At 35.4% G+C, this 27733-nt stretch overlaps 1 protein-coding gene across 10 annotated transcripts in view; it reads right to left on the reverse strand.

Annotated features, from left to right (window-relative positions):
• Positions 1-27733, reverse strand: part of LOC110371297 (semaphorin-1A) — a 301020-nt gene that overhangs the window by 35101 nt on the left and 238186 nt on the right. For 8 of the 10 annotated variants that reach the window (XM_049845241.2, XM_049845245.2, XM_049845244.2 and 5 more), the window contains exon 2: positions 4416-4518. In XM_049845241.2, the coding sequence (XP_049701198.2) occupies positions 4416-4518 (103 nt within the window). The remainder of the gene's footprint in view (positions 1-4415; positions 4519-27733) is intronic. The other 2 variants (XM_049845238.2, XM_049845246.2) reach the window with 1 other exon arrangement.

The raw sequence follows: 27733 nt of genomic DNA on the forward strand, positions 1-27733 counted from the left end.
TTTCCGTGCTATATTATTAATACTCAAATTCTTGCAAATACGGTGTTTATGTACAGAGATACTACACCTACGTACTTTACGCTTTTAGGTGGCGACATAAAAACGAAATCAGCAAGTATCATTTTGACGTCCATTATGTAAAAGTGGGTGTGCGTGTGATAAGCCCACAAGTGGCCATTTGGCGGTGTTTGCGAGCCCCTGCTAACGTCCTCTGTATAATATGCCGAGAGAACTCACCGACATAATGATACACACGTGCACTTATATTAGGATGGGTATACCAACAATGGTGAAGTGAACTTGAAACCTTGCATAATGATGTTATTTTTTCTGCGGAAAAGAAAATAGGTTGGTATATGTTTGTTATTTTCGATTACATGCGAACCCGGATATGAATAGAAAAAAGAGCGATATTTTTTCGAAAATCGAATCCAAACAAAATAGAATTACAGCCGGATATTTTTCTGCAAACAGTATTATTGTAATAAAACACGAAACTAACTGAACGGTAGGCTCAATTCAAATCAATTCCATCGGCCGACCCTCATCATAAAAATCGGCGCGCAATCTTGGGATTGGCTCCCGCCAAAATCTGAACGGTTTTATATAATGTAAGCGTTGCTTTGATAACATGGTGTACATATGAGCCGGTCGAAACAACGTTAATTTCGTTAAAAGGCCACACAAAAGAGGATCACACTACAGCGGAATACCATTACACGGGACGCACACCGAATAACGTTTCCGCCCTTATAAAATTAAGGGCGTGGGTGTGAAACGGGCGAACGAAGCGCCTAGGCAGGCCGGCCCTATAATAGTGTAACTTCGTCTGGATAGGAAAGGGTTTTAAGGGTTTTCGACTGAGATAAACGTAATATCGCGAAGCGTTTTCCGCTTAGAGTAGGATGTGTGCGAGTGAGTATACGGGTCATACGATGACACGAAGAAAATATGAGTTGCATAGACCTTTGAAAATAGTCGGCTTCCTGACATTTTCTTAGTATTTGGGTCCTTATTACTTATGTATTTGCTTTATACATTACTTCCAAGTATATTATCAAAATCAATTACATTCATGCATCTGTACATACTTTCACTTACAACATTATTAGAATAGGATATTGATTAGACAATTCAGCCAGCCACGATATCGTATGAAAGCCCTTCATTTATCCAATTTCGGTTCAATTAACCTCATCTTTGGTATAAGTAGATTCGCCTTTATGCCACATATCCGCGTGTGTAGAAGGCACAACAGAACGACTTGTGTTATATAATACAGTACGTTCCGGATATTATCATACATAGTATTTGAATTTCATTATAGCAATGGAGATTAAATCGGCTGCGGCCGGAAAAATGAGGCTTGGCCTAAATATTGTGTGGAAAAACCTAAACAGAAGCTTTTTGGAGATCAGTTTTAACGAGATAAGACCGTATTAGGTAGGCTTTTTAATCGACTTTCGATAAATGAGATTTTATCAGTTGGTTTCGTTCGGCCTGGTTATGAGCGTGAAAGGATGGATATAGTGAACTTTAAAGAAACAATGGATGGACGGTGTGAAAGTCGACATGGCATAGAAAGAAAGTTACTTGTGAGATAACAGCAGACAGAAGAGCGCGGAAGAAGAAAAAATGCTTTGCCGACATCAAATAAAATTGGGATGGGGACAGGAGATGATGATGATGATAATGGCTTCGTAGGATTTTTAGGTATTAATAAAAAAAGGGGAGATTTCAAAAAGTTTGTGCTATTTATGGCATGTTCCAATATAATACCAACGCCAACAGTCGACGTTATGTTAAATCAATGATACACATTGTGAATTCATGACATAGCCTTGAACAACCCACTACAAATCCATACTTCATGTATTGGAATCTATTTCTGGATTTCCATACTTAGATCAAGGGAGACGACCTCAGTTCAATTTTATCATAAGAATTATTTATTTAAATCAATGTCTAGCGTATAATCAGAATACCTCTGATCTTATTTATAAACATTATTTGACTTTAAAATGGAATTAATTTAAAGACAGATGACACTTCAAAGAATGTTTATACAATTGAGTTATGTTAGAGTTTATGTTAATGTACTAAATACTAATTTCTTATGTACAATGTACATATTTTGTTTATTTCATATTTTTGCATTTATTTTTTCAAGTTGGACGAAGGAGCCATGTGATACCGAAAAGACATCCGTTAACATTAGTTTACGAAATGTGATCTGGTTATTTTTGATTTATTATTTTGTTTTGTATCACCTTGTTTGGACTTCAATGGTTGGCAGCTATGAATCGTGAGCAAATATAGTCATGGAACCTGATTACCCAGGAATAGTCCTGTTAAGTGTAAACAAAAGCGGTCTGCAGTTGTTCTGCGGTCCTCAGCCGTCAAGAACCGTCTCGACATCGGTTTTATTACAAACCTTTTTGCTCCCTTTAATAAATCCCTCACAGCCAAGTTCCTGCAATGAGAATTTCATTGGGCGACGACGTGACTATTGTCATGTAAATCTGATTTGGAAAGAAATGCAAACTTTGCTGGAACGGATGAATATTTCAAATTATACGGACACAGTCGACGTTCGTTGTGGAAAATATTGTCCAATTTGCTACATATCTAGTGTTTTTATGGAGTTATTCTGGGACGCCAGACGTTTGTTTTATATAATAATCGCGGACCAACCCTCCGCCCGCTGGTGTCAAATGGAATTCATTCTTTAACCTTTCAACTGTATGTCGCTATTTACTTGTTGATGAGAGTTTCAGATTTCAGATTTCATTTCGGTTTGTATTGCGTTATTAGATTTTACAATTTAATTTTTGGTCGACCTTTAAAATCACTTTTCGTTTTAGCGCAAAATGTTTTTGCAAACATTAAAAACAAGCGCAGAATGTTACAATGGCTCACAAAAAGATAAATTCACAAAACAAACGGTTAGACAAAACACAATGCTAACCATTTATTACATTTGCTCTTGTAAACACGACTACTTTTCTCACTAAATGGGATTGTAAAGATTTTCCCCAGTTCTTAACACTGGGCGTCTTTTTTTCGAAACTAAAGAGCATTCTCTCGGTTCTGCGATTACTGCAGAAAATTACAGGGTACAATTGTAGTTATTTATTTAACAAAGGGTTTAGAGGAGCGAGAGGCACGCGACCAGTATTTACATAAAAACAAAGAATTATATTTGGTGGAATGTAAGCAGTGGCTTGCGGCCACGGAGGAAGGCAGATGTGTCGCGTGCCCTCTAGTGATGCTACTCTGTCGATAAACTTACAAAAATTATTGTCGATATAGTCGATACTTAAATGATAATTACTTTTAGTCAACTAAAAGTAATTATCATTGGTATCATGGTATTCCATTAATATTTTTAAAACCCCTTTAAAAGATTTTGAACGGTATTAGTTTATAGCTGCTTTTATATCAAGTTATAATTTTGCAGCGTCTTAATTAACATAAACTTTTATCTAGAGCGTTGGAATATGTTCAGAAGTTTATGAAGTTAATTCATCAAGCTATGAGATTAATGTTCCAAGTGAAAGTTTTCTTTTAAGTTTGTTTCTGGGTCCAATGGAATTTTTAAAGAAGAAGTTCGCAAGTAGGTATTTTTATGCTGTTTGCAAGTAAACGAATATACGATAGTATTTTCACTCCAGTACACATCATGTGACGTTTTAACACGTTACTATTGGATATTTTCATTTATTATTATATATATTTACTATTGGAATGATCTAACTAGGTAGAATTATTTGTGAACCTTAGTTCAATATAGAGCTCTCAATATATTTGAGATAACTTATCGACAGCAGCTCCTCACAAAATTGTAATAAAATGGCGACTGTAGGCGGCGGGCGGGTGTTTTTAAGTCGTCTTGCCTCCATCCAAACACAAGCCAAAAATCTTTATAAATGCAAACGAGATGGCGTTATCTACATCTATGCGGGTGCGAGGAGGACGGCGATAGGTGCATCTGAGTTAGGTCTGCGGTTAAGGGTAGATACAGCACGTTCTTACCGCCTCAGTCGGTGCGGTTAAGGGTACCCCAACTTTGCAACGAATTGAAGTGGAGTTGGGAAAAACAAATAACTAAGTATCTCATTTGAATGTATAACTTGTGAGTCTTTAAACGAAATAGGTGTTAGTGGTATTTATGTTTTTGACGCGTTTCTGTGTTTTTATTTTTGAGAGACGACTGTAGGTTTCTGAAGACGGACGTTATTTGTGAAAATTACTGTTATTACCTGTTGGTATATAACTTTTCACGAATACTGTGTAGGTATTTAGTAATAAGTTATTTTTTATCACAACGCGTTAAAATTCAAAGTATGATTTTTTATGTGTAAAGTTTTAGTGAAAAGTTTGTATAATCAATATTAATGGTTGTATTGACTCACCTGCCGCCGACGAGCAGATAATTTCCATCCCTTAATAATAATCTGAAGTAATCTGTATGTGTATCGTTTCCTAGAAACTTGTGCGTGTCATCCACTCCTGAAACAATGGGGAAAATATTCATTAGTTTATAAAATCATTAACTTAAACAAATTTTAAGAAAATCGCAAAGAGCAGTACACTTTTCTACGGCGTATAGGAGTAGGAAATTTTAAAAAGAAAATACTATGCAATAACTACGATAGTATGATAAAATTAACAAATTAATAGGTATCATATTTGTCAAAGAAACAAAATAACATCAAGATATTTTATTCGATTAACTCGCTTTTAATATCTTCATAGTGATATATCGATAAAATCGATTGTAAACATTGAGATAATTAAATAAGCAACATACATAAGCTTTTGCTTTTCCTTCCCTTTGAAGCACTGTATTTACGTTTTTTCTAAATCCAATTACGTTAAAAGCAGGTAAAGGTTACCTTTTTATCTTATTAGTTATCTTTATAAGGATACGATATTGTGTGGATCTGAAGATATTTGCATATCCATTAGCATTGGAATGGATTTGTCAACTTCCTTGCTTTAAATACCTATGTGAAAGAAATCGACCAAAAAGCCACTAATAATGCTTATCATCATTTGCCTTTTCCCAATCATGTTGGGGGCGGCTTCCAGTCTAACCGGGCACAGCTGAGAACTGTAGTTTTACAGGGAGCTACTGCCTTTCTAACCTCCTCAACCCAGCTACCCAACTGACATAATACCCCTTTGTAAGATTGGTTAATAACAACTATATTAGTCGGTAAATATGTCTCTATTTGCAACTCTAAAAATCATGAAGTCTGCGTCGTTTGAGAGTTTACACAATAATCTTCTAATTGGAGCCGTTTAAATTCAAGACACACTTCAGAAAGATGCCTCTAATACGATCTGAAAGCTTAAACTCCAGTCTAAATGAGGTCTGAAATAATGGGTGTGGCCCTCATTAAACTCCTTTTGTCCTCATCCGAAGTTGGCCTTTTGACATCTGATTCCTATTTAGGATTTGCAAACGATTTTCCACTTTATCCCATTGTAATAACGTCACTATTGTCTTGTAGTAAGAGGGGTGTTTTATGGGAACATTCATGAGACGAGATAACCTTGGCTGTTTTTTTCAAAGTCACGATTTTAAGGGGAATTGACGCTTTTGTTTATGACTTGTTATATAGAAACTAGGAACAAACGTTGTATTGTATATTTTATTATTATCAGTTATTTACGAATAAAGTACCTAAATGAATTTAATTTTATACAAAATACACCTGAATAGTTATCTTTCTCCTTGTAATAATACCCCTGCTTACATCATTTATTGGAGGATTTCCTGGTATTTATTACCGTGAGAATTCGGATAATAAAGTAGAAAGCCGTGAAATTTTATCTTCAAAAATTCCTTTGTAATAAAAAGTAGGTATGCGAGAATATACGTTCGTAAAAACAAAGATCTTACCTATTTGAAAGGTATGCAACCTTTGTTGAGTAAGATGACAAGAAAATATCCAGCCAGTTACCATGTAGGAACAATGAAATTGTGATTTCAATCGAATAAACATTACGAGTTGAGTTATTCGATTTTAATTCCGAACGCTAATCGAATAATTGGCGTGAAACTGACAAATTAAGTGATTTTTGCTTATGTTCGACAAATGCAATTTGTTTTTACTGGATTAATGCGAAATGTGAACAATTGCATTATTAAAACAATCTTATTCATTTGAATAATTCAAATACATAGATTCGATTTAATGCTTTGTTGTTTTATTGTTTGGCCTTATTTTGTCCTTTTTTTCATTTTATTCATTAAATCAAGTTTTGAATTATAAATACACAATAATGTACTATAAAATGAACATATAACTATGTACTTCTTCATTGTCTACATATTTTCTAATAATATATTTGGGCCAGTTGATTACCACTTCGAGTCGAGCTACAGGCGTAAAAAGAGCTTCATAGCATACACATATAAACATACAAAAACGGTAATTAAAGCGCATATAGCTTTGGGATTTAAAACATGTATTCTGTACAGAGTTCCAACACGCCCGCGTATCATTTTTCCGCCTATTTGTTGTTCGTGTTTGTTTTAATTCTAAATTTTTAATACAAAGAGTTTTTCCCATGTTATTCCTGCGGATAGTTTGTATGCAAATTTTTATGGAACTTTGTGTATGAAAATTAATGTAATAGTCGTGCGGAACTACATTTTAGTTGAACAAAATGTTTGAAAAATTCTTTGTGATCGCTCCGGAACGGAATTCTCAGTAAAAGTAATGCCAGTTTTGGGAAGAAACGGTCCGGTTTTAGACAACAATCCCGAGTGTTCGAGGATTCAGAGATGTCATTTAAACTGCGGTCGTAGTTTCAAAGACCACAAAGATCTTTTTCCAATCTTTTAAAAAAAGGCTTTTGGTAAAAAAAGGTTTTGTGAAAGTTCTTTAAGTTGGCGAGTAGACGAGTAGGATTACGCGAGTTTAGTTTGTCAAAATGATTTAGGTGATGTAAAAAAGGACTTTTGGATGTTGCAAGGGTTCGTTTGGATGCAGCTTTTCAAACAAGGTTTACAAACCATAATTAGTTATGTACATGAAATTCAAGAATTACAAATATGAAATCAATTCATTTCAAGTTTCATGATATTGTGAATCCAACATGAGTTGAACACATAAAAACATTGTTTGTGCTTAGAAACCTGTCATTAAATGAAATGGCTCGTTTCATATGATTGTCCGTATGTTAATATCACATCGTTAGTGAAAAAACCTTCGTTTGTTTACTTAGTTAACAATATTGAAAATGTCGCGCCAACTGAAATGGCATAAAAAATAAATTGGGTGCCTGTGTATGGTATTGGGGTGAACATTTTTTCCATATACGCTATTCAGGAGTGAGTGGGAGTGTCGATCATGGTATATTAGCCTCCACAATCGCTCGCTTGATGTCCTCCCCCTCTGTCGTTTTCCGAAGGATCGGAAAATCAGAAAAATATATACCCTTTTGAACGTATGAATTCACAAACGTCTGTCATTGTTAGTCTCGATCTAAATATGTCTCTTTTTACTATCCATCCCGAATATATAACTTTAGGGATATTTAGAGTTAAGCCGACTAACAAGGGGCATCTGAACTTTTTTATTTGTGGACCCCGTCAGCAACAAAATGGCGGCCTTGGCCCATATATTCTAAGCGTCTTCACGCGTCCCGTCACCGCCTTGGGCCGAAACGAGACTTTTTAATTAGTTTTAAAATAATGAAAGGTCGAAGAGATCCTGTTAAAGTTTAACGCGACGATAACTGAAAGAAAAACGTAATGGTTTTCCTTTTTCATTGGATAAGATAACGGGAGATAAGCTAGTATGCGCTGGTTTCTTTGTTGTGAATTATATAGATCTTTATTTCTCCTTAAAGCATTATTAGTTATCTTGGATTATTATTGTACTGCAGCATTGCTGTTGTCCATGTTTTTACTAGAAAATATAGATTATTGTTTTAGGTACAATAATAAAAAGTAACGAAAAAGCTTTCAAACAGTAACTATAAACAGCAAAAAAGTTTTAACCGGCCAAAACAAAAGTTAGCAACACGCCGTAACGTTTTCATAAAGCAAAAATTACGTCAATTTAGTCACAAAGAACATTTCCTAGTAAACTTAGCGTATCACATTTTTTTGTCAAAGTCATATTCTACTTTGTGCTCAGCGAATTATGGTGCATTTTTCAGTGCAGAGCTAATTTAGTTTGGGTGCAAGTATGCGTGTTGGAGATGTCCTAAATTAGATTCGAGATAGTTTCGGTTTCCTTTCGGAGCTGCGTTTATATGCGGAAATTAAATGTACAGAGCTGGATGCAGGTTGTGCTATGAAATTGTGACTTATGAGGAGGGGGAGGGGATATTAATTAGTGCTGAGAAAGATTTTATGAGGACAGAAAACTGTGAGAGTGTGAGTGGTATGAAAGTAGGTTGTATACTTATAGTGCATTAGGCTTGTATAGTATCGAGACGAATGATTTTTTAGTGTTTTTATACTTTGTCCAAATAATGGTTTTCCATTTTATTTCAAGAAAAACTAAGATTTTTTCAAAGAGATTCTTGGTTAGTTTATTTTAAAGTTATAAATATGTTTACTCAGCATTTTTTACGAATAATTTACTTCATATAAATACTGTTTTTTATAAATGTATTTTTAATAGTTACATATTAATGTCATACCAATAAATATGACTGCACATTTTTTATTGATACTAACAAATTAAACAATTTTTCAATATAAAATTTGCAAGAAAAAGTGACCCTTTTAATAAACTGTCATCGAGAGAAAAGCGATATGAAAAACGAACAACTCAAGACGATTAATCAGTTTGAATAAAAAAGATAAAAGCAAAAAAATATTACATCTTTTATTCACGAAACTGTAATCAATCAACTGAAAATAAGTCTTTGTGTCTTTTGTTTAATAGTTTTTTCTTCAAAAAGATCTTTTAAGTTAAATTAGGCACAAAAAAACAATTGACTGCTTCAGAAACTGAATATTATATTTTATTTTTAAAGTCTTACTAAATATAGCTTGAATAATGTGCCAGCAATAAATAAAAAATAATTAGACGAAATATTTTAGTAAGCATGGTACATAAAAAGAGTAAATTAGTCCGTCTTTTAGATAACCTTAAGTATTTTTATTTTCTCTCACAAACAAAAACAACGAACATACAACACTATTTAATTTAGTATTACGTCACATCTAAGTACAAAAGTAAACGTGACATAACTGACCCTAATGCTTTATATCTGAGTGATTTTATAATTTTATAATTTAAAAAAAAATATATGTCCAATATTTTTTGGTAACCTATAAGACGGACTAATTAGAATGACTAATTTAACCCTGTCATCAGGCCTATTACAAGAAATATCTTGACAACTACTAGTAGTTTGTGTGTTGTGTACAAACTTCCCTCTCTCCCCTAGGGATCGTAAATACTAAATGGTTACGTCAAGGGAAAGCCTGTAAACAACTCCGCGCACTTGAGTACTGTTTACGTCACACTTTTATCACTATATACACTTAAATGAAGTATCTTTATGTATGTCATATCGTGGCAAGGCTTTAAATGGTTGGTTTCATGTCACTAAGCCAAATTTTAGCTTTTGTGGATACTAAACCTTCTGATATTATGACTAGAATTACTGTAATTAGTTTTTTAAGAATAATAGTGTCGGTTTTATGCGTATTTTTAGTGCCTTATAGCAAAGAGCAGTCCTTTGCGAGCCTTTAATATTAACATGTAAAGTGAAATGAATTTAATGTCCTTAAAATTGCTAAAACATTTCCTTTCCCTTCTTGACCTTGTCTGAAGAAATTTTTCCACACTTTTTTACTGTCGAAAAATCTTTACTATTTTCATCATTTTCTAGTCCATTGTAAAGGTTTGTTCCTAAGGATATAAAAACCTCGAGTCTCATGATGTTGGTATCCGTCACCATTAGCGGGCGACCGCTGTTACAGTCCATACCACAAGTAACTCCCGATATAAATCGTAGTTTAGTTATAATAAAGTGGCAACTTGTGTGGGCTCGTGTACATAAGTGATGGTTGCCAAATAAATAAGATATAGGTACTTTGTGAGTGATGTGATGACATATGAGAACATTGAAAGAGAAAAGCCAATTTCAGATAAAATAAAGTAAATATGTTCATTAAAAGATGTCAAATGTATCCGAAGATTAGATAATTAGCATTGATTGCCAGTTTGATATTGATAAAAGCACGAATCACGAAAAAACGTAACGTTTCTTGGAAGCAACTTCGCTACTTCTGTTAAACCCAAAAGGTATCACAAAAAATACATTCAAAGAAGAAAAATAATACACTGGGAGTTTTCGCCAAACTATCCTCATGTAACCTGTATTGTATCGTAACGGTTTTTTCGACTGAAGTGGAGACACGATGAATTATCCAAGTGAAAAGGTCCTTCTCTAACAACTACAGAACATGCGTCACTTACACACTGGAAGGTAAAGGTCGTTATCTGCTAGTGATGTGACACCAGTATCGAATAATCGAATCGATTAATCGCATTAAAGTGTTGGATATTTATTGTAATTGACGACTATTGAAGTAGATTGTAACAATCGCGACAGACTTTATAATGTCAATACTGATAAAATACAATACAATATTTATAATTGAATATTCCGAAAGTCAAACTATAATTCGGGCAAGGTTATTTGAAGTTTGCGTGATTGTTGTGTAAATATGATATGACATTCGATAGTAAGTTCGTGTCAACTCCAGCGAGGCACATCTAGATAGTCTAGATTACATTGACTCATGTTGCTGTCAGTGTTCGATAAATAATCGAGCTGTAATCGATTGTGTTGGTCGATAGTATCGAGTGACACGAGTCACGTCTCTAGCGGTCATTGTTGGCAGGCAGGACATTTTGTCCTCTCGTGCTCGCCTCGTTAGGTTTAATGGCCAAGCCTGCCATGGTAACGACTAACAACGCTCGTATGTTATCGCCTTCTATTTTTACCGGACAATGCCACGAAAAATCTTCGCTTTATCATTGAAATGTTGCCGTGTAAATTATTATCGCGGTGTTACATGTGGAAAAAATTTAACGTCAATTGTGTTGTCTGTGGTTCTATTGTTTGGTTGTGAGGAGGAAAAAGTAATGCTGATATTTCTTAGCGATAAATGTGTAAGAATTTTAGTGTGTACTTAGCAATATTTGAGATAGTTATGTACCTTTGTTTAATAGTTTTCGTAGTACTTAGTACTTACGTCAAAGTTGCGGCCGCCATTGTTGTTACAAGGTCTTACTAATTTCATTGGACCCTCGTACTAATTTAATTTTCGTTTGTTACATTATTTAGTACTTTGACTATACAGAAGTTTTCAGTACTACATAATAAAAAAAATATGATGAAAATTATGAGAATACCTTCTACAAAATGGCAGTAGTAACGGCCATGTTTTATTCGAAAGTTCTAGAGAAACATTTGACCAACCGACACTACTTAAAGTTAATGCTTTTCCGCGAATAGCTAAGTCTTTCATGAAACTTGATAGTACTCAGGTGCTCAAAGTTGCCAGTACTCTACTGGGTTAATTCAGTTTAGACTGCCTGCTATTAACCTGAGTCTTATGGGGTCACACACTGTTCTAGTGTTTAGAGAGCTTCCATAAAATAATCCGAAATTAAGTGGCCCTTTATTTTTTTTTAATAACTGTATTTTTGCGCTAATGACAATTACGAATGATTATGATTTCATTTATTTAAATTCGGAATTACCTACATTATAAGGTTTTCCTGTTACTTGATTCACCTTCTTCATATGTGTGTGTGTGTGTCTTTTCCGCATACTCTTTTATTTTGACCCTTTCTCACACTTATTAACATCCTCATTCATCCTCATCCTGACGAAGATATTGGATGCTCTACTTAGAGCGCGACCACCCAGTGAGACAATTTTTTGCACTCATTTTAATGTCATGAGCACATCAAAGTGTTATTTCTGACAACACTTAGTTTGAATTATTAACGTATGAGGGTGAGTATGAAGTAACGTATGTACATAGTATATGAGTTAACGATTTATTTCACGACTCTGCTTGCTTATTTTTAACAGAAAGGCTTTATTTTACCTGTAAAGACTTCGAAAATATTTTGGTACAGAAATTTCTTAGAACGTATTTTGCTGAAAATATTTTTTGTGTCTTTTTCTATGAACTGGCAATTTCTAGGCTGTCATTTGAGTATGTATGTATTTCGAAAGACGTGTTCAAATTAAGTAAATCTAATATTATATTAATACTGAAATAAACAAGCCTGTCATAAATTAGAATAATATTGTATACAAACCATACACGTGTCACAACAACCATGTTCAAGTGACACATCTATTATAATGTATACAATGTATACATATACAATATACATACGTGTTACTGAGTCAGCGAGTGATTAGGTAAATTGCATGGTAGACGTTTATTTGATTGTGTGTTCGTAGTGTACCGAATGTGTCAATGACAATAGTAGGTAATAATAGTATGTACGTATAGTCAAATGGAACAAGTTAATATAGTTACACATAGAAATTGGAATTGTGAGATACCTCGTTACGTTTGGTTTTCCAATTTATTGTATTGTTATTGAAAAGAAATAATGTTATATTCTTTTCTAATTTAGTCTAGCAAAAAACGAAAAACATTAGTGCATACTTACAGAACACCGCTTACCCAAATGTTATATTTTTGATAAGCTAAACAAACTTGTCTACTGCATAGTCCATGAAAGACACAATACTTTAGGGATCAGCCTCATTCACAATGTCCACCGATAACACATGGGGTCAAGCGTAATAATTTGTCCAAATCTAATAGTTCCGTCTGCCTGTATGTCACCGGTAATACCTGAGTAAACCTGCAGACACACTAGCCGGCTTAGGCTGGCTCAAGTTTGGACAACAGCGGCAATTATTCAAGTTAACTAAAGCTTAGTTTCAAGTTTATGCTCTATTTGAGTCTATTACTGTAGGGGAATGTTGCTTTTCCAGTTTAATTAAAATTGAGAGGTTTGGGCCTCTATTTATTTATTTAAGTACAAGTCATTAAGGTGTAATTGAGTTTTCACAAGTTTCTGTTTGGATGTCCAGTTTGGATCGGTCATGGTCTTTGAAAATTATAGAATGGAGATCTGAGTTTTATGAATTAATGTGTATTATGCATGTGAGTCTTATTTTTGATGCATGTCTGAATCAAAAATAAGACCGAAGTATTAACGCCTACCATTTTATATACCCCTGTTGTACTAGTATACAATGTTAAAATGTTACTAAATTCCATGACTTTCTATTTGTGATGATACAACAAAATACCAACCGAGCCAAGCAACCAAGCAACCTTTTGTTACAAGTTCACCATCAAATAAGAGGAGGTAAGGGAAAAACGGACCACCCATCCCTATGGGCACACAAAAGGAGCGATCGTTGAGGATAAATTAATCTTAAAATATACATTCGAAGGTCTTCCAGTTCAGAGGAGCGTCTTCTAAAGGAATTTTGATGAAATTAGGGATTGGAAATAAATCATTTGTGCGTAAATAAGTCTTACTTGTAGGGATTTAATGAGTATCCTTAGAAGGCTTCCATTTTAGTGTCTTCAGTACGTTGAAAAGGTGAGGTTAATCATAATTTTGTGGGGGATGGAAATGGCGAGTACACCAGTGCGTGCGGTGTACGTTCTAAATTTTTATTTAAGTATTTTATTATGACATAGTGTTTTTAAAATTAATTCCCATTTTGAAGAGTTTTCGATACTGTGTATAACACAATTCAGGTCATACTTGACCCGCATTTTCTTAAAGCGGTAAAATTGGGAGTGGCACCCGATTATATAAGTAAGGTGGCACTGATTTAATTTCCTGTGCACTACCACCGTTCCGTTCTAGACCCGGTTCCCCAAGTATTGAGGAACTGGAAGACGCAACCTAAAATATGTTATCAAGAACTAAATTTTTAAAGTTTTGCGATTTTTACAGCAAAATATTATAAGAGTAACCCGTTCCAGTAGTAGGCTCTGTTAAATGTGTCTAAAATTATCTCATTGAAATGCAGAACAAAACAATTTAACGCACAACCAACAACAAAGATACAAAAAAGCGAAAAGAGTCCACAATATTTACCATGCAAACTTTGATCGCTAATCGGAAATTAAAATTCTCTCAATAACTTTTTTAATAATGCAATTTCCTCTTTATAAAAAAGTTGCGATCTCTTCTAGAAACGAGGTTTTATTCTTTGTTTCAAAAAGGGGGGATCTTGAAGTGCTTACAAATGTGGGTTGCAGGTGATTTGAGAAGTTGGCAACGTGAACCGCATTTAAATAATAATCACCTTGAGATGATCTAATGGGCTTCGTTAATCGCTGTTCGAGTGGATCTCGAGTCGACTGTCTTCAAACTTCGCGAAGTATTTTTGTGTCTGAGAAGTTTCATTTCATTGTCTGCAGAGTTCGTGATGTGCATATGTTTGTTGCTCGTATTTTAAACACCTTTATTTGAAGAGGTTTGAAATTCAAATTAACACGTGTTTAATCTACCTACTTATACACATAACTATGTATATTGTTCTGTTGCAATCAGATGTCAAATCTGGACTTATAATGTTAGTCGACTTATCAAACGATAGTTTTGTAGTGAAAAATGTGAAAACTAACGTTCAATTTACATCTCACATAATTTAACCATCTTCCAAACACACGCTGCGACATTCTACCAGCACACCCCAACTTTAAACCCGTCAAAAGAATTTTCAGCCATCGATTTAACAAATGCGTTAGTAACACTACACCTAAGTGGTGGGTTGGCACACAAACTGAATACATATTTACTGGACCAAGGAAACGTGGAATGGTGAATGGTCTTCCCTGGACAGTTATGGATGCGTTTCCGTAGCATTCTGAGAAGCAAGAGGCGATTAATCTTCCACCTAGGAGGTGGGAGATCCTAAGTTTCGACGTTAGGGACAGATAGATAGGTTTTGCGGGCGATTCTCATTAGGAATGTAGTCAATAGGTTTATATTGGGGACTGATTAGTTTTGAATTAGTTTGTGTGGAGTGTGGAACTGAGTACCTATTGCATTTTTGTGATTTTGCTCGTCCGTAAAATACTGTTATTTTTAATAAATGGAACTCTTATTCGAGATGAGAGTAATGTTGAAAATGAATTCCTGTTCACTCTGTTAAAAATTACTCCGTATTTCATTCCCATTTAAATGCAAGCTCGTACATTGAAATACGCAAAATACCCATTACTTAAACAACGCTACATCATTCACTACTACCCCATACATCAATTTAAACTTTCAAAATATTTGGTTCTCAAGTCCATTAAGCGATGTACATAATACCAAAGATGAATGACTCAAAACTGAACATTTTCAATATTTTATAAGAGTCTTCGATAGCTGGGTGATTTACGATATTCCTGTACATTCTGACGGAGATTAAACGGGAGAGACAGACGGGAAACTGGACCATGATTTATATTTTTTTATATTTTGATACTTAAGGGATTATGGTGGCGCCTTCAAAGGAGGAATTTCTTTTGTGTAGCCATGGGATTATAAGATTTAGAATGTTGGGCGCGATTATCATTGTTCTCGGTCGTAACAATGATATTATGAAATAGAATACATGTACTGACGTCATAAGTTTGTCAGTGAGAACAATATAACTTAGTTTCATTTTGTCAATATTATTAAAAATACCTAGGCCATATTTATTTCAATACAATAAATTTGAACCAACATCAATCATCTCACTAGCAATTCGTTCATTAGTAACAATCAACCAACATAGTCAGTAGTAGTTCAAAAGAGTTACAAAATGAAATCTTCATCAAAAGTTTACTCAGCATGAAAATCCTCAAAATAATTATGGCAAACAGACAAATGGGTTCCAGAAATGCGCACATCCTCAAAAGAGCATGCGAGCATGACTTGATTAACCTATTCAGGACGAGTGCTGAAAAGTATATAAAAAAGCATACGCTGTCGGGAACTTCATGAATAATTACACGGGGACGAGAGCTCGTGTGTTCCATTCGTCCCCTTCTTACTCAATGGAATATAACTTATTGTGGGCAAAACAAAAGATTACATTGTATTTTTTAGTTTTCTTTACTTGTTATAATTTTATTTTCTGCTGGTTTGTCTCGTGCTTAGTTTACGGTAAAAATGTTACTTACATAATTATGTCTGAATTAAAGTATTAATCAGATTTTTTTTGTCCTAAAAGTTTTTCCTTTGTAACCAAAATTGTGTTCCGTTAAAACTACAGTCGACTTCAAAAGTTTTTGTTTGAAGCCTGTTCAAAATAAAAGTCTTCTCAGCAATGTGCCAATTTCAACTTCAAGCTTCAGTAATTCTGTTGAAGGCAATGTTTGTTTGTTACAGCGAACAACATTCGTTAAACGTATTTAAGGGTACACAAATGAACAGATTTTAAGTAAAGATTTACGAGCACATTAAATGACAGGTTTAAATGTAAATTAAACATCTTTTTAGAAACACTTGAGATACAAGGTTAGCTAAGATCGTTCGGAAACTCCAAAATAATTTTCGTGAACAAAGATTACCTAATTGGATTCGTTTTGTTATGTAAGCAAATGTGTGCATATGCGACGAGCGCAGCTAGTGTGGGGATTGCACACTGTAGGTATAATTACAGCTGACAGATGACTCTTATTTCGCGGAACCTCTCCGGGTGGCGAGGGATGCAGCGCGTTACACTAATTTGTGAAATTCCTCAAACGAAATGGTGCTGTAACGCGATACACCAACATGCTACAACAATTTCTGAATAAATCCGAGGCTATTATTGGCCTCTGTGTACATTTCTATCTAGAAATCTCAAAAAACTTTTATTCCTTTCTTTTTAATCCTTTCACCGGATTAAAACTGGCTGAAGATTAAAATAAACTCGTGGAAAGTTGGGAATTAACGATTTAAATAGCATCAAGACTGGAGATTAAAACTGGCTCAACGAGACACGTGCAAAATAGGTTTTTGATCCGTCCTACACAAGTACAAGATACCCGAACATTTTCAAGTTCACAGGCTACTCAAACTTGTATAAGTTTCTCAATGAAAATAATTCCATCAAAACGCAAAGACTTCAAAGGATAAACTTTGGAATCGGACGGATTTTAAACTCGGAGACTTCTCGATATCTCAATGGGATGCGAATAAATTTATATTCTAAGGAAAATGCATTGTAAAAGATAGTATCGGACGGTGCAAAGTGGTTTGCGTCGCTGGGGGGTGTGTGGCGGGGTGGGAGGGGAGGGCTGTCATTCGCAGGGCCTTCACAAGCAGGGTTGTCGAGTTACACAAGTTGTCACCCAGCTTTATCTTGTTTTAGCGATCTTTTTACACTGCTTATACTGAGGCGACGAATAAACCCTCGGAAGCGGGGATTTTGATTAGCACTGATCCCTGTAAGCCTGGGTGTGATATGTGGACTAAGTTGCGCCGATAAACTTCACTGGTTTGAGCGACTGCGAGGATGCAAAGAATGACGATGCACTTTATTTGGCTTTGGATTGATAGAGATTGGAGATATTGTGGTAGACTGAGCAGTAGCTTGCTTAAAGTAGGTGTAGTTTAAACTTTCAAAATATTTTAAGCAGGTTGTCCCTTGATGACTTTACTTCACCATAATTTTATCACCCCTTACACCATGCCTAAGTGGCGAGCCCATAAACCACCAAACCAAAGAAGGCCATAAAATCTCGACCCTAAATAAGGGCAGTAACACAAAGACGTTAGCCGCATCGACAGGCACTACATTTCGACAGTGTACACCGGTGTTATCTGCACAAAATGGCGGCTAGGATGCGCTCCCGTAGACCCCACTAGGGACAATTAATCTTGTGTACTTACTTATTTTGTTCTGGCCACTGACTGGCCGGCGGACCTATTATGGGAATAGTTTAAGTGGACGTTTCGTTACCTTTGCTTGCTAGAGATTTTGAGCAACTGGGTATTTACTTTTGTAAATATATGCAGAGATGTTTTAAGGTAGAGGAGTTTGGGTTAAGAAATAAATGGAAGAAGAAATATGAAGGCATCGCTCATTTTCCGGAGGACGATACAGTTATTAAGTGTTTAGAAGAGGTTTTAAGTAATTTATGTTTTTGTAAGTCCATATTAACCGTATTATTAACCGTTAGAACTACTAGTTACCATTGCCTTAGTCATAGTTGCCTCTCGATAACAACTTAAAATAACAGCCGTCCGCTCCATATAATGTAAAACATACCATAATGTTATCCCACACCATTCACCTCAATCCCAATCGATACCTAATCAGCGTCGATTCCGATTACTAACGATTTCACTACACTCTTTATGTATCGAATTTCTCTTCAAAGTGTACGTAATACCTTTAATTCGTTCGTAGACTCATTTTGTCTGTATCGGCTCCTAGCTTTGTTTTGTGACCTCTGATTGGTGCTCTGCGATTACCTACATACCGTGGAGAACAAAATGTTTATCGGAGGTGCCATAACGAACAATCTCCTAAGAAAGTAGCGCGCCAAAATGCGGTTGTGTGAGGGACGAGGAACGTTACTGTCGTCGCCCTTATACGCCTTCCTTGGGACCGGATCATTTTTTGTAATACCAAAAATCATTGACAGATGTCTCAAAGAGCCCGAATGACTGATGGTTCTGGTCATGCATAGTGTATGAAATTGACCTACAAGAAGGCATCTGACCTACCTGTTTCATGGCATCTCTGCTCATCTTCCCTTACTCTGTGGTACGTACCTATAGATGTTGTATTTAAGTAGGTACGTAGTGTTACAACAAAATTAATTAGTTGTGCTTCTGTAGTGTTTGTCGCGAGCTCGTTGGAAAGTACTTACCTGCAGTCTTCGTACTTGAGTGGGTTTAGTCTTAAGCGTATTGTAATACTGGTTTCTGATAGATTTAAAACTGTATACTTTATTGTATTAGATTATTGTTTATGTTTGTGAAGCATGCTACAAGAAATATCAACTGTATCGACGATTTCTAAAAGCTTATTTAATTATTTTTCTTCTCAATAAAAATTATAGACATCATCAGTAAGACATTTTAAAATGCACGCCCTTTACATCTTGCTTTTATATTTCGAAGACATGAGACCTATCTTATAATTCAAAGATGTGATTCAAACACAAAACTATTCTGTAAGTAATCTGCCTTTTATCAGATATTTTGTTCAAGTCCCTCAAAGAGAAACTCCTAATGTATACGTATGTAAATCGCTTAGGCTCAGCACCATCAGCATACGTGCACTAAAACCCACATGCGCACTAAAATTTAAATTCGACAAAGTACCATAACCCCTCGTGTGAGTACAACAAAAGCGCACTTAGGACCGTGTCGCATTCACCTGTTATCTTGGTTTATTAACGTGCAGTATTGCATAATCCATGAGACAAGACTTGAGCCCGTAATATTTTACACTAGTGTAAACGCAGCTTGGGCCACTATCTTCCAAGTACAGTTGGAGACGAATATTTAATGTGTAATTCTGGCGTTTGCATATTTTTACGATAGCACACCGCTTATGGTAATGTTGCATGTTAGATAGCTTAGTTCAAGGAGCGCTGGTTAAGCGTGTCAGGCTTTGCAGTTCGCTGTTGCGGTACAGGATTTCTGCTACCACACTTTATGTGGGAAATTACGCGGGATTCCATATAGTGTATATGAAGAGTTTCTTCAGAGATTATGCTCTAAAGACGCCCTTTTTAAAAATTGCATTGACACTGAGCTGTCATCTCTCAGTATGTTCTATATCAAAATCAAACTATGAGGACAGTTAGCATTCAATACATCATCGAACGAACCTTCCAAAGATGGCTTGTCTTATTCATCTGCATTTATCTACAATAACTAAACTATATATAACTAAATATTATAAAGACCTAAATTTCCACAGTCTAGTTCTCGCAATCACGCTTTTGCCATATAAAATTAGCACGACTGACTAGTACAGCGATGGCTAAAATCAGCAAAGCCTGGGGATTGAAAGCGCTGTCCAAATCGTACGTCAGGTCAGCCTCGACTGTCAGTCAACACTGAAAGTCCACTCGAATTGAAGGCAGATCAGCTGGCAAATGCCTAGCGTGATCTATCGCTATTTAATAGCTTGATATATTACGATTTTATCGAATGACTTTATAGTTATTTGTTCGAGGAATATAGAACTCTGATTTTTATCCTTATATGTCAGCATTTGTCTAGCAGTGGATATTTCCTGGCTGTGACGACGAGTTATTTAATTTCCTTTGCTTAAAAAAAAATTGTTGTACAAAGTCTCATGGTGTTGGCTGCATCTCAAGTTACAGTATGCGGGTTCGTAGCCGAGTAAGTTGTAATGTGTCAGCCGCGAAAGTTTGTCTTGGATGCTACCAAACGACATTCAATTAAACAGTGAGAGAGTTTGTTTCGGTATTTCTTCTCAAAGTAAAAACCGATACATATTATCATTTAAGGAAGTTTTAAGGCCCTGCAGCAATATTTCATTAGCTAAATATGGGCACACTGCACTCACTAACACGCATGCTCAGACCGATGAGTATTTGTCTAGCAGTTGAAGTTTTTCGGCCGTGACGACGACCACGACGAAGGCTCATGATAAGTAATCTACTATATTTCGCATATACAGTTTGTAGCAGTACATTTCATTCCATAGTCCCATCTAGAAAACACACGTCATAACCAAAAATTCCTCTACATATCTCCTCTATAAAATCCTTACTCACCTGCTCACCAGGTAGCAATCTATGCAAACCAGTTACGAGGCGTAACCGAATCACACGGTTTAACGTCATAGATTAAAGGTAACTCTGTTAGAAAACGCTAAGGTGACGCGAAGACGTTCCCTGATATTAGTGCGCCGAGCGACTAATGCTGTTATGTGGAGACACCCTTATACTACGTCACGACACGTAAGTGAATTCTTGTTACGGATTTTTTGTGTTGATATCTTGTATATTAGATATGTAAACATGATAAACCTGTTGTGTGGCGGAGCGCAGATATACGCGAAGCACAATAGATTTTCTATTGTTTTATTCGTCACGTCGACGACAGCTTATAACAAGTAGGTACTCCTAATATTGTGCTGAGTAGTTGCATAATCAGCAAATTGTTAGGAGTAGTATTGTGTGTGTGTGTGTGTCTGGATGTGTGGTAGTGTAATCTGATGCGTTATATGGCGTTACTGAGAAATCCATTAAATCCAAACTGAAAATCCCAGAAACCTACTCAATATACTACTACAGAATAATACGTATCTGCAGTGAATTCTCGGTATCAATTAACGAAAGCTTTTAACTAATAGACTTTAAATGTAAAATGATTATAGTCAACACATTATAAATTCATCACAATTAAAACGAATAAATCATGTTATTTCAACAGATTTAATTCTACCGGCTAACACATACCTTAATATTGTTAAGCCGTCACCTAATAGCCGTCATGTGACATAAGCTAAACATATTGCTAGTGCGACATTATGCACGTACCACGACGCAGGATTTCTGCATCTCAGCCGAGAATTATCACGAGCGCAGCGAGCGCCCGGAGCGACCCACGGAGTAAGGAAAAATGAGCGGAGATGGAATGGATGGATAAAGACGTAGGTCAGGCGCCATCATCTAGGTCAAATACGTACGTTCGGAGTGACCAAAACGATCGGTTTCGAGTGAACTAACGAGGCGTTCGGGTTCTCTGAGAAAGCTGTCAACGATTTTTGGTATTCCAAAAACAGACGGGTTCCAGGGGAGGCGTATAAGGGCGGAAACAGAAACGTTCGCTGTCCCCAGCATACCCGCATTTTGGCGCGCTACTTTCTTAGGAGATTTCCCGTTATGGCACCTCCGCTCGTCATTTTGTTCTCCATGGAGCGAACGGAGCGAGCAGAGCGAGTTGAGCGCAACGACTCACTTGACATTTATTCTGAGAAATTACGCAGGTAAGAACCCTTTAAGCGTTTCAAATTGTCGCATTAACGTGTATATTTTAATAAAATGTCTTGCTATCCGATTGGTAGCTTTATATGGATTTATACGTGTAGTAGTGCATGTGTTATTTCGTTTGTTTTGTTTCTTTAGCTTTGTTTTGAAAACAAAAGTAGATATTTTTGACTAGAAAAACTGCATATCAAAAAGCTCACACGTCACATCAAAGGTTGCGTTTTGAAAATGTGGACCGTAAAGGAGTTTCTTGTTCCTGCCGCAATAAGTTTCACAAATTCTTGGCTATTACAATTTACGGTGTGCTAGCACAACGAAATAGGTCACAAAATAAAGACACATACCTAATACATTCTTTACATTATCTAAAATCTCAATCTCAGCTTTACCGAAAATATTATATCAATAATTATGTTTGTCACCGTATAACAAAGACGAAAATGAACATAGGGATAACTTGACACTTTTCTAAGCACAAAGTCTGGTCTATTTTCGTCCTACAATGTTTATCTGTAATAATATAGAGCACGACCTTTAGAGTATCTGCACACTGAAGACTAAACAGTCGACAATCAACGATGATTGTCAATTTTTTTAAAAACAATCTTGACTCTTATCTATGGGTGCTTACATAAAGAAACAGGTTGCCGGTACAGACAAACCTGTACGGGTCGGTACCGATCAGTGCAGGCATAATATATCAATATAATCCTATTCACTCACTTATAAAGAAACAGGCTGTAACTTACCTGTTTCTTAAGCACCCAAAGTTTTCAGTCGGATACCGGCTAAATACCTGATCTTTGTAATGTGCGTACTACCATTCATCTTCATACTGACTTGAGCTCAAACAAACTATCGGCTGACTAAAACTTTGCAGTGTGCGCACTCTTAGAAATGGATATGATAATGTTACTTTTATATTACTTCTGACATATTTTGGAAGATAAAATCGAAGAATGTTCATGACTTGTTTGTCACCATGAGTTTTATAGCTCTTGTAGGTAAATAGAATTGATCAAGTAGAAAGTTTGTATGGCAATAACGGTTTCATGGCAACATATGAGATGAGCATTCGATATAAGTACTAAAGTTCAATACTTGACAAGTTCACGTTTAAGTAGCCTATGCTATGAGACTGCTCTATATAATTAAAATAAACTTTAAGGTGTGTGGTTTTTGAAACCATATAGTTATATACATTTGACAAAAAAAAAAAAAAATGCAAATCAGAATGAAATACCAAAACAACAGTCAGTAGCTGAATTCAAATTAAGAATAGCGTAAGTACGATTTGACACCCAAACAACTGAAGATCGGCCAAAAAAAACAGCCGAAAAAAGCGCCCAAACATTTTATCACCAACATCTTGCACTGAACTCCAACTCAGATTTCCTCAAGATACCCTAGATTATCGCGTTAATTTAGCAAGAAAACTTGTACAGGGAGCGGGGTGTGAGTAATGGGAATCTCATTATTCCCACCTGCCGCTGATTTTAATTTCCTGCACACGATCCAGGGAGACGGTTGACGACGCGATTTATTTGTGTAAATAAATATTATACGCCACTCTTAAGCACGGGCGCTCGAGTGTACATTGCACGGTGTTTAAGGGTGTTACATAATGTGCTTAGGTGTTTTGCTTATGTTTGGGAAGGTAAATATGTGGTGCTTATGTGAAAGTTTGTGAGGATGTCTGTTTGTAATTCTTCGATGTTAAAACAACTGGATGATACTTGGCAGTAATAATACCTACCTTCTTTTGATTATTTTAAAACAATTGTCTATGTTAAACAAAGATCGTTTCTTTCTATCTATTTTAATTATAATTTGAAAATATTCCTTAGACATTTATCACTCGATAATGTGACTCAGGTACAAAAATCAAAAAATATTTTTGTACACCAACATTTTTTGTCTGTCAATAAAGTTTACTAAGATATTTCTTATTTATCAATAGCTCAGAATACACATAAAGTCGGTGTGTACAAAGGATAATCTGAACAGCACATAGAGGCATTACCAAGAGGTTTACACAACTTCTAAATGTCGGCCGTAAAAGAGCTAAATAATGTTTAACTTCAGTATCAAATTCGTGTTTCATGCACGAAAATATTAAAGAAATGCGTTACGCCTCTGGTTGTAGTATATTGGATGATCACAGATAACGTTTGCTACATAATATTATTTATGTAAAGAATGCATGTATGGTATAATACTGAAAAAAATATGTTGGTAAGATAAGGACAGAAATGAGTTGATATTTTCATAAAATGCATGTGTTTGAAATGGCAACACATCGTTTCAAAATCTCACTTTCTTTCTAGTTTACCTTTTAACCCTTAGTTTTATATCATAAAATTCGGCAAAGAAGTTAAAGTTAAAATAATATTTCAATAACCTCATTAGGTACGCCCAAACCAATTCACAAGAAAAACTATTGACAAACAGCAATTTAGACAAACAAAACAATTGAAAAGTGAAACCAAAAAAGTTATTACAAAAATGGCAATTAAAAAGCGAATATTTTTCCAATAATTTCCATTATATTTATCTCTGTAGCAATAAGCATTGAGTGAACGAAACGAATGGCGATCGACTTAATTTCGGTATCGAATAAATATTCATATTTTGATTGTGAAGCTCGATAACTGGGAACTGGGAAGTGGGACTCGATAATGTCAACGAAAAGAGTATTTCCTGGAAACCTTCCTGGACAGTTTATTTAAAAGGTAATGTAGCCACAGAAATGTTTCTGTAAGTATTTCTGTAGCTTATTGTGTCATTTATTTGTAGAGATGTTTTAAATTGATTTTTGTGAATGCTCTTTTGTTACTTTGAAATAATAAACATTTTGAAAATACTGCACACTCTTATTACCTTTTCATTACTTTTTAATTGAATTCGATTAAATGTTTATTATTTCACAGTAACAAAGGAGCATTTAAAAAACAAGAAAAAGTAAGAATAATTGAAAAAATAAGTAAACATTGTAATAAGAAACAACGTTATACCTAATAATATACGTAGCTATCTGTAACAAAATATCCAAAGTTATTTAACTTTACCTTAGATACAATTTAAGAAATGGTAGCATTTAAATGGCGCTGCTATAAAGTTCACTGATTGCCAAAACCCACAATAAATCCTCCATTGTTTGCGTCTGGCACGCGACATATAAAAATACCCATAAAAATATACCCACTACCCACTTTGCCTTTATGAAAACTTCAGGAAATATAGTATTGTAAATCAGAACAAGCGCTCAAAAGTGTTTTGAAGTTGAGCAACTTTTCATTTATGTTCACGTCCATTCACTTTGTACTATTTTTCGGAAAATATCGCAACAAAAATATTCGGTTCTGTATGGCAACGTAAGTTTCTGTGAACTAACTGTTGTTTGCAACTTGTACAGGTAAAGGCGACAAAAGTTGATTGGAAGTACCAATAATGGAACAAAGTTGCCAACGCCGTCGACTGTACTTTTGTACAGCCGTAATAAAATATGTATCGAGACGGTGAAATGTTGCTATCGATTCACGTTAACTGAAACCGTTTCCAACAAAATAATATTCGGTTCCCTGGTAACATAAAAATTCAATGATTTAAATTTTATCTTCACAATTGTAATTCTCTTCGTTTAAATAAATAAACATGTCTATCAACTGAACCGTCGCATTATTATTTATGTAAACAAGAAACAACCAATCGATATTATCTCATTTGCTATTCAAATCATGTAATTTTATGTCAATTTCGGAGATCACTCCCCGTTTCGAGCTAAATCACATTTAGATAGAAATTTAATAAACCACAATACGAGTATTCGCATAGCAAAGTGAGGAATTTAATTGAAAACTTATACACCCTTCGGATGGTAGTCCGATCATAAAAACAATGAGAGGCAACAAAGTTATAGTTCAATATTCAGCCCTGAAGCGTTGATTTGCGCCAAACTATTTTTAATTTCCCGCAGGGCCTTCTCATTTATTAGTTTGGGGTCGTCGGGGCGACATCTGTGCTCGACTTATACGTCCGCCGACAGATGGCGCTGCAAAACATAAAATGCTGGCGTTGGCAAAAAATATGGACATACTTCAGCAATCAAATAGTCGGCATAGCGGGTTTTTGCCGACGCCAGCGAGTTGCCAATAAAAATAGTTCGATTTATGTGACGTGATCGCCGTTCCGATGGGCCAGTGTTTTTCATCACGCATTCTGTGCCTGCCAGTGATTTAATGAATTTAATTATGTATTCCTTTGGCTGGCGTTACGTGTTTATGATACGTGGAGGTACTGTTCTCGTATGTTGTATTGCTGTTCTTTTGAAAAAAATGATGTATTATGTTCATTATGTAGTATGTCGTATGAACACGCCAGTGTTACACATTTATTTATATTATTCAGTTATGAATTAACACAAGCTATAGCTTACTATAATTGTTAGCATCAATGTCCCTGTTTAAATAAATTGAGCGCAATCGAAGATAAACTCTGTGACGATTTTATGAATGGCACAATTTACTCCTATATAAATTCATTTTGTATACGGTTTAATTCTTTAAACTTTTTGTTCCGTTGGCAAATAGCACAGCTATATGATTTTGTAGTTTTGCTACGAAATATCGACTACGACTCGTCGGCCTACGCCGTAGCGCTACGAAATCAGCTACGATATTTCGCGTAATTTAAATCAAATTATCTGTTGTACTTGTCTATGTAAATATTTAAGACTTTGTTATTAAGAACAAGAGGGTATTTATAAATAAGATTGAAAAATAAAAAAATTATAGCGACCTACTTGAATAAAGATACGATTATTATAATAATAAGACCAAAAAATTACTTTCAATATTTATTTTAGCATAGATTTTAATTTGTCTGCAAAGCTCAGCTTTTAAGTTAAGAGACTAATTAGTACCTATTAGCGAAGTTAAACAGTTTTTGCTAATGGTTTGGAAATATTATAAAAAATAAAAGGCAAATACTTAACTATTGGCGCACATTTTATAATTACTTAGTTTATTTGCCAAGTTATTAGTAAATAATTGATCTCCATTGAGTGCCAGTACATAACCTATATTTACTTTAATTTACTAACCACATTAGCATCTGGTTATATATAGCCAGTAACAATAATTTCAAGTCAAAAGTCACATAACCAGATCATACATTTAACATATTGATTTTCACCTTCAATATTACGCAAACAAAATATTCCGCAGCAAATAATAAACGTGCTCATTTTAAAACCATTGCTGCACCACATCGCCAATTACTATCGATACTGCTATCAAAGCGATCAATGGATGGCACTCCATTCGAAAGTATCGCATAACCCTCTGCGCGGGACATACGGCGTGGGCATGGAGAACAAAATGACTAGCGGAGGTGCCATAACGGAAAATCGCCTGAGAAAAGCGCGCGACTGAGCAAGTAACGAGGAACGTTACTGTTTTCGCCCTTATACGCCTTCTTTGGACCTGACCATTTTTTGTAATACCAAAAATCATCCTAAAGAACCCAAAGGCGTCGTTAGTTCACTCGTAACTGATCGTCCAACCCATCTGATTTGACCTAGAATAAGGCCCCTGACCTACATGCATTATGGCATCTCCTATCATTCCTTACTCCGTGTGCATGGGCGAGTCGCCAAATGCCTGCTCATTTGGGTCAATGCGACCGATCGCATCGCGATACTGAAGCTGAAAGCAGATGAATGCGAACGGTTTT

This window comes from Helicoverpa armigera, chromosome 15 (genome assembly GCF_030705265.1).
Source record: "Helicoverpa armigera isolate CAAS_96S chromosome 15, ASM3070526v1, whole genome shotgun sequence".
NCBI classification, from domain to species: Eukaryota; Metazoa; Arthropoda; class Insecta; order Lepidoptera; family Noctuidae; genus Helicoverpa; species Helicoverpa armigera.